The sequence below is a fragment of the Pygoscelis adeliae genome, unplaced genomic scaffold (assembly GCF_000699105.1).
Source record: "Pygoscelis adeliae isolate BGI_AS28 unplaced genomic scaffold, ASM69910v1 Scaffold34, whole genome shotgun sequence".
Classification (NCBI taxonomy): domain Eukaryota; kingdom Metazoa; phylum Chordata; class Aves; order Sphenisciformes; family Spheniscidae; genus Pygoscelis; species Pygoscelis adeliae.
This window is the reverse complement of record NW_008824658.1, coordinates 3,335,872-3,344,914: the sequence shown is the minus strand read 5'-3', so window position 1 is coordinate 3,344,914 and position 9,043 is coordinate 3,335,872. Positions and strand designations below refer to the sequence as shown.

At 45.8% G+C, this 9,043-nt stretch overlaps 1 protein-coding gene across 1 annotated transcript in view; it reads right to left on the bottom strand.

Annotated features, from left to right (window-relative positions):
• The window catches only part of COL23A1 (collagen, type XXIII, alpha 1), a 59,387-nt gene that overhangs the window by 44,204 nt on the left and 6,140 nt on the right, over window positions 1–9,043 (bottom strand). Inside the window, exon 4 of the mRNA XM_009322763.1 lies at window positions 1,449–1,475. Coding sequence (XP_009321038.1) covers window positions 1,449–1,475 — 27 coding nt within the window. The remainder of the gene's footprint in view (window positions 1–1,448; window positions 1,476–9,043) is intronic.

Here is a 9,043-nt window from a genome sequence, read left to right as displayed (position 1 = left end):
GCCCGCCGCCCGCCCCGGCCGCCCTTCCCCTGGAACCGGGCAGCCCCGCTCGCTCGCAGGCTTCCCCCGCCGTTCCCTCGTACTAAGCTTAATTTACTCAAAACCAACCGGCGGAGCCCCGAGCGCTTTCGGGTTGACGGGTGCAACGGCAGCACAGGCTTGTTCTGCAAAATTAACCCCGTCTCACGCCTCTCCCCTTCCGGGGCCGGGGCCGCGGCCGCTGGGGAAAGGCTGCTGCCTTCCCCAGGGATGCTCACAGGGGTGCAGGGGGAATGAAAACCGAAACCAGCTCCGTGGTTTCCCTTCCAATCCTCCTCCCTCGCGCTCCCAGTCCATCACGCACAGAAAACTCAATAGATGTTTCCGTGGTTTACGGGAGTTCAGGGGGAACCGGGCCAGGGCACGAGGTGGCAGAGACAAGGAGTAAGTTTTCCTAACACGCTCCTTTGGGGAAAAAAAAAAGGAAGGAGAGAAAAAAAAAAAGGGGGGGGGGGGGGGGGCATCAACCACAGCAAGGAGAAGGCTAACTACTTTTCTTTACCTTATAAACGGAACAGCAGGACAAATAGCCAAGAAGCGCCTTCCAGAGCACCAGGCAGTGCAGGACCCACTGCACCCATTCAAAAAGCAGGAGCAGAGCTGGAAACGTGCTGCGAACACGGAGGATCTACACAGTGATTTTTACCAGCCCATTACACTGAGAGCATGCACGGGAGTCGCTCCCTGATGAGCCATCGAGCCCCTCAGAGCCGGAGTACCGCGGCTACCCACGTGCATTAATGTGGATTAAGGGAGCCAGCCGGCAGGCTGAAGTTTGGGATCTGGCCAGAACAAGGCCTCCCTCCTCCTGCAGAAAGTGTCTCAGAGCCTTTAACAGCCCCAAGTTACCAGCTTTTTTTCTCCCCCAGAAAACGCCTCCCTCTAACACAAAGACATTTCAGTGGTGCCCACGGGCATGGGAAGGGCAGCGCATCCCAAATTACCCTTCAGAGCCTCTGCAAAATCTCTCCTTGCCAACAGGCTTGGCAGGACACCTCTGCTCCCAGGGAAAATTTTCTGGAGATGGGTGAATGAGGACCTATCTCAACACCCGAAGCTCTTTCACCGATGTCCCCAAATCTGGCCACCTACAGCTGTGAGAGGGACAAACACCAAAGCCTTCACTGACTTTGCAGTCCAGTGAATTCTTAGGCAAGAGTGTGAATAATACCATGAAAGGGCTCAAGTATTTCACCCCTATAAACATTAATGGAGAATACTGCACAGGCCCCTGAGTTTCAGGCTAAATCCCTCAAAAGCTGTGACTGATAAAGAGGGAGGGAAGAAGGAAAAAAAACAGAGACCAAGACAGGCCAAGAAAATCAAGTGTCACGGAAAAGACGGAGAGGACTACGCAGATTAGAAGAGAATAAAGAAGAGAATACAAATAAAAGGAATAGCAGAGTTACCGGGTAACCATCGCGTCCTGACTGCCCCTGTGGTGGGGGAACAAGTGAGATAAAAGTCAGTCAATGCACCTGTAGCAGTGTGACAACACATAGCAGCAGGCAGGACACAGGGCCATCGTCTGCCCAGCCAGCCCCGGGACTAAATTGTCTCCAGAGAAACCTCTCGGGACAATTTTCCTATCAGAAAGGTCACACCTATGGCATATTTTCCCCAGATTTTGATCTCATGCTTCCCTTTAGCTACTTACCGAGGCTTTTGCCAACTCACACCCATCCCTGCTGTCTGTGCTCAGTCCCTGCCACCCCCGAAGTCACGGACGTGCAGGATACACACTAGATCCCGGCCGTAAGCCCGCCCCGGGATGCAGGTACCAAGAGGTACGGGAACACCCAGGCGCCGGGGAGAGGCCGGGGAGGCTCGGCAGCAGCCGGGACAGCCTGTCTGCCCAGGAGCAATTGCTGAGCTTCAAGCTCCTATTCCAGCACTTGATACGGTGAAGGTTTCCCCCTCTTAGGTCCATTAATTTCCTTGCAGGGATGCAGCTCTCCCAGTCCGCCTCTAAGCTCTGCTTTGGTTTGCAATGAAGTGGAAGGAAAAGTTGATGCTATGGGGAAAGACCTTACTTCGTCCCTAATAACACCTGCAAGACCAGTGGAATAAAACACAACCCATTCAGCATATTTCACCTTTTCTGCTCTTCTTGGGGGGGTTCCCAAAGGCGTTTACAGCTCGAGCTGCCGTTAAACATGCCGTGAGCTACAGCAGAGGAGCCTGCTGCAATCCAGACATAAGGCAGATTCCCCGGGAAGGAGCTGTTAAGTATTAGCTGGTACACAAGTAGGCAGTAAAGCGTGTATCTGGTACAGCAATGTCATCTGCTACCATAAACATAGGTTATGTCAGCATGCTGCGGATATACAGTCAGATCCGTACATTTCTTATGGCATGAAATAGTTCTGGCAGCCCCCTCCATACCACAAACAGGGGTTCTCCCTTCTTGCTAAGTGCCCCTGCAGCTTTTAATGCCTCCTGCAGCACTATTGATTCATCCAGAAACAACATTGACTTCAACAACCACCTATTGAACAAATTACAGTCTTGGGATAAAATGTACAGTGAGATTTTTATGGAGACGTATGGCACTGGAGCACACACAGATAAATAGGAAACACTTGTAACTCCCAGCCCTCGCTTGCTGGTGAGTTCCCCAGCCAGCTTGCTAATACATAAAGTGTTTGTTAATATCTGGGACTGTAAATTTTTAATTACAGTCTGTGGTAAGTCTATCCTTCAATTGTAGAAATTTCCTACCCAGCATGTGATTTTAATACCCTCCGAAACAGAGGTTTTATAGCACATCTGAGCAGAATACCCCTTACTCACAGACAGGACGATCAATCATCCAACAGCCACAAATCCTGTACCACAAATTCTAATAATTTCATATACACAACTAGCTTATGACAGCCAAAAAATAAAATACCGGAACAACTGCTACTAGGGAACAACAGAATTGAGGATACAGTTTTAGCAGAGTGCGATGCTGTACATGTAAGATATAATCGATTCCTTATGGCCAAAATCAAGAAACAGAAGAAACTAATAGAGTTAAATACAGTACTGTTGAAATAAAATAATATTGTGGTTCTGTGGGTTCTAGGACTTTTCTTACATATTGTGTCTAAAGAATTCTCTGGCAAATGCTGCTTATGCTAAAAATGCAGGGTTGTTTTTTTTTTAAAGATGAACTAGATCAGGAGTTGTCTTTTAAAGAAGGGCAAGGGGAGAGGAAGGAAAAAAAAAACCCAACACCCAGCCAAGTCTTGTTTGTGTTAAATCTCCCCTGTGCTCCGTCTGCAATTCAATAGTGCCGTGGGAACCAGGAAATGGAACGAACTAGAGACAAAGAAAAATTAATAGAGCACCATATGTTGCCGATGTCGAATCGCATACAACAAAAGTGAACAGACAGCACACGTGAGGAAGCGTAACCCAGCCGGCTGCGTGTGGGCTGATAACAGCCTCGGAGCAGGAGCAGAGCCGAAACGGTTAAATAAATCCATTTTAAATAAGCCAAAGTACTTTAATGAAGAGGAAAACATCCCTTAAAAGATGTATATGTGGACTTTTAAATAGGCAATGTCCTCTTCATTTGTAACCTGCCATTGAGCAAGAATTTTTTTTTTTTTTTTTTTTTTAAATAATTAGGCCAAATTGCATGAATTGCAGGGGGGGAATCACCAGGCAGAAACCCTGTGGGGGGACTGGCTCTAGCACCCCAAAGGGCTCCCCAGCCGCACATGCCTGTGCTCAGCCTCAGCGGCTGCTCTTCACGACCTCCGGATCTTGCCCGATGACGACCGTGATGCAGGGCTTGGTGAAGCAGGCGAACAGCCGTGCTGCCCCCGGGGCGCGGCGTCGAGCTCTGCGCCAGGCACGTGGGAATTCACCTCCCAACGGTGCTCAATGCCCTAGTCACTAATATCTCAAAACCCCACGGAGTCACTTCTATTGTGTGGGTTGGAGAGGCTACGCTGCAGTTTTTAATTACCGAATATTTACAGGAAAATGAATTTATTGACAGACTACATTTCTGAACACAAACTAACAAGAAAAATCCATTCGTTTGCATTTCTTGAACCAGAGTCTTGGATTTATTGCTAATACTGGGCACAACTTTTAGAGCAAAAGCATTCAGATTTCCTCTAAGAACGGTTAAGGCAAAGCTGTTAAGTTTTCCCGATTTGCTCGTTCAAAACTTAGCCAAATAATAATTTTGCTCAAACCCCTCTGAAGTGTTTACATCAAAAGATGAACTTGAAATAGAAGCAAACATTCAAAAGGTAAAAGCCATTAACTAAAAACCCCACAGGCAGCGCTGTCGATCCCAGGAGAACCAAAGCCATGGCGCTGTGACAGCCCCCACGCTCCACGTGCGTTTCCTCGTCACCCTTTGGCTTTTCAACAGATTTACAGAACTGGAAATGCATTAGCCCAAGAATAGTTAGCAAATTTCTTTCTCCTGAAATGATCCCTTTTCAACCCCGTGAGGCTCTATAGGAAGAGAACAACGTGAAGAAACATCTCTGTTAGTGCAACGATGGAGAAGGAAACACGTGGCTGCAAACAGCCCGTGCCTCTCCTCCTCCTCCTCCTCCTCTTTTGGGGGAAGGAAGGTAGAAAACCAGAAGCACCTAATGCCCCTAATTTCTTTTTTAACAATCCCTCAGCAACTTGGAGGGCACAAATGAAACGCTGTTTTCTCACTCCAAAACCAGCGGGAGAACATCAGATTTGGACGTGGTGGTGGCACAGCAAAAGGCACGTCTGAACATTTGGAAGGAGTTGACAACATTTTCAACTATTACCCCTTCAAACAACAAATTCCCCATAAATTTTCTGGTTGCATTGGTAGGAATGCTCGTTATTCTCCCCAAGACTTCAAAGAGAGAAGCAAAGCAAGCTACGGCTTTCCCTCTAGCCCCCCTTGTGAGGCTACCAAACCTGTATTAAATGATGGAAACACAACAGATAAGAAAAGCAAGACAGAGTTTTAGAACTAAAAAACCCACTATGTTAATGTTAAAATATTAGTACAGCACTCTTTCTGCTAAATGGAAGCGGACTAAAGAAATCTTTAAAGGGAAAACTCTTTTTTACTGAATATTTTCTGGGTTTAAAATTACTGGAAGTCCCTCGGGGCAGCAAGTTAAACATTTTAAAACCTTTTTCCCCTCTCTATTTGTCTACAATCATGAAAAAAAAATACAGCAGCATCTGGTACCAATTTTCCTTCCAGACACACCTCTACCAAAAAATGCTGTGCTTTTGCAATGACACCACAAGGCAGGGGAAGGGGGAAGGGGAAGCCTTAACTTTGTTGATCCAACAGTAAAATCCACGATACTTACTGCAGGTCCTGGAAAACAAAAGAAAAACAAAGAAAAAAAAGTCACTTATTTACAAGGAAAAAGTATAATCTGATAAAACAGCACATAGCAGGAACCAAAATCAGAACAATTCAGTACTTTTCAAGTTCAGTACACTTAATGCCATCCGCATCCTCCCGTTATGGGACCACCTCACCCGTGCTGCTGGCACGGCAGTACTTCCAGGGCATGTGAAAACCACCCTTGTCCCACTTTTTCCCCAGCGTGACTCTGTTCCCTCTCCCCCCCCGTGAGACCCGAGACGCCAGGGCACGTTGCAAGGCATCAACCGCGTTCAGGGCCTGGGGCATCACGTGCAACCGCAGAGCATCGCCAGCAAAAAGCAGGCAGACACAGCTGGAATTTTAGGAGCAAAAAGTGCATTTTCAAAATAGAGCTTATTTTTCTTCATATTGTGCAAGAGGAGCTGGAGATGTACTTGCAAAAGCCAAAGGAGCAGCGCAGTGCCGGGGGCACCTGGCAAGGAAGTTGCTACAGCTGCCACAGATCCCAAACGTCGCGTCATTTGGTCCCCATCCCTCCCTGACCTCAAAACACGTCACACCACCCCGTGGCCCTGCGTCACCTCCGCGCGGCCCCTGCTTGAAGGCTTTGCTGTGCTCAGAGGCAGCCGGTGGGCCGATGCACGGTGCCTTAGATCCAGGGGAAAAAAAACCCCGTCACATCTACCAATGGGCTTTGGGTACCGGTGCCACAGTCTGAAGCTGTGATTAATGGCAGCAGAAAAAATATCCTCCTATATTCCCCTGCGGTGCGGGGGTCTTCGCCACCTGCCACACCGATTTCTGCAGCTTTCCTACCGCTCACCCAGGCTGGTGCTATGCGGAGGTGAACACTGAGCCCCTAACCTAATGCAATCCACATTTCACTCCCGTTTGCAAGGCAGCCTATAGCTCTCTGTTTGGGGCTTCTTCATGCTCCATTTCCTGCCTGATCAAAACCAGAAACTAATCACAATTGAAGAAGAAAAAGTGTGGGAAAAATTAAAATGGAGGAAAAAAAAATCAGCTTTGTTAATCTTACATTATTCAAGAATATAAAACAAGAAGCGTATTTCAAGCTAATGCATTTTCAAGCTTTTTAAAATGTGTTTAAAAATTAAAACGTTGAAAAGTTGAATAACAAAACCCAAGAAAAGCCTAAGAACAAGGACTGAAAGCAAGTAACGACAGGCAGCGCCTTCTGCCAAGAATTAGCCCCTTAACCTGCGTTCATCAGCTTAACGTGGTCAGCTCCGCGCACAACCGCAGCCAGGCGCCCAGCCGGCGTGGAGGGGAGGAGACAACCTCCAAATCTCCCTCCATGCCCAGAAGCCTATTTTCTTTAGCGCTAAAATTCACACAGGCTCTTAGTTCGCTTTCCTTGGTTTAATTTCTTATGAATACAGAAGTCAGTGGCTCTAAGCCAATTTATTAACCGAGAATCATAAACCTGATTTATTAACTCACTTATGCCAAGCTACCCACAAAAGCCCTTTTGTAGAAAAGTCAAAACTAACTCTTGAATAAGAAGCGGTCAGGAAATTATTTTAATATGGGATTTCAATCATGTACCAATTATAATCTCCTTGGAATTTGTTGCCTTTTTCCTTTTCTCAGCTACTGTTTTCTCCCAACACGCGCAGGCAAGAACTCTTTCAAAACGCCTTCTTCTCAAATACAGGAATCGAAATTGGATGGGGGGGGTCTGTCTATGCAACGTGGGATGCTCTCCATCCGCATCAGTGGACTTATACTGATCCTTAGCTGCGCCGTTGGCCAAACGGGGCTAGATAAATCTTCATTAAGGCATAAAGTTAAACCTGTTGAACTTACCTTTTCTCCTCCTGAGAACAACATAACTTTCTGGTTTGCCGAACGTGTTTTTTAAAAGCCTAGCCATAAGACACTTGTTTCCTATGGAAGCCAACGATAACTACAGAAGTTAATCGTGTGCCAAGGCGCTGCCCCCACCCAGCCACCTCCACGATGCGGGCACATTGCACAAGAGACACGCTCTTTTCAGAGAAATTTGCCAGAATTTACGGCTAATAATTTTGACTAGTGAGAATCAGCTTGAGAGCTCAAAAGGAAGAATGAAACCAATTGGAAGTTCTTACTATAATGAATAAAAGTTGAAAACAGCCTTTACGTATTTAAAACTCCGTAACGACCTAACTTGGGGGCTTATTTCAGAAGGAACAGGAGGAAGACAAAATAACCTGCAAATGCACAGGTTTTGGTCTACGACTGATTTGCTGTAGAGAAGAGAAACCTGCCATGCTTTTCCATGATCTGCAGCACACGTTACTGCTATACTGCCGGGAGTGAACACCTAGTACCTGAGCCTGCAAGGGCATGGAGGTATTTGGAAATGCCAAGAGATTCCTTAAGAACACGAACAGTTGTGCTAGAGGGAGGTGAAAATAGAAACTCATTAAATGACCCAGATTTCCCAATCAACTAACATTAATGTTATTTTGTATATCCAAAGACCTAGCAGATCATGATGGTATCATCCCCAGCAGTACACAAACATACGGGAAATGACAGGTCACAGTCATTTATTTCCAAGTATTTTTGCAGCTTGCGAATTTTGGGATAAGCTACCATTTCTGTTTAATCTAGAACTCATTTATCATCCAAGCTTTCCTGCCATGACAGGAGAGAGCACTGCCAGGTGGGGAAAACAAAACCAGCCAGACCTCTCCAACGGTTTAGGAACAGTCAAAGGGGGCTTTGCCGCTGCCCTTTATGGGCAAAGGACCTGTCCCCAAGGTAGCGCACACACATCTGTGGCCACCTGAAGACATTAAAAAATGATAATTTAAAAAACATACATATATATACACATAAATATCTATATAAAACCATACATATGTGTATTTATACACACACAATATGTACATACATACACACACAGAGTTATTAATCCAGGATGCTGTTAAGGGGAGTAACTAAGTCATGGGCTACAAGGAAGGAGGACAACTGCTACAGTTGTAAGAAGTCACAGAGATCGGCTCTGCATCAGTCTGAAAAAAAAAAGTATTTGTCACTGCCTGTTGACCTCAATAATTCCTATCTGTCTCTCAGTGCTGGTGCGCATGGGGAATGTGCTCTCCTAGCAGAGAGGCTCGTTATTGAGAGCAAATGTGGGATAGATTAGATTTTTCCTAAAGTTCAGTAGAAGCCAAAGTTGTCCTTGAGTATGAGGCTATATGTATGCAACTCATCATAAGAAATACAGGGAGCCATGAAAATCCCCAAATAAATACAAAATTCTGCATGATTTACCCACGTACATGCATGCACACACATGCTTACTGAATAACAACTGTATATTTATACTTGTCCACACAATCACCGGCCAAGGGGTTTGAAAGGGTCTTAATGTGTAAAATATGGGGTTTAAGTAAGTGTAGGGCTGGGAGAGAAATAGTGTTTCCCTGCATAGAAATTGCTTTGCTTTTGTTCCTTAAAAAGAGCTTTAGATTCTTCCCTGTTCCAAATCAGGATATTTCTAGGAATAGAATAGCTGTAAGGAAAAAAAAAAATACTTTGAATCAAAATTTTGTTAGAAGTTCAAATTAAAGAAACAGTTGTAGCGTAATGTAAATTTGGAAACAGAGAGTCATTGGGGGTGGGGCAGTAGACCGTTTTATCCCA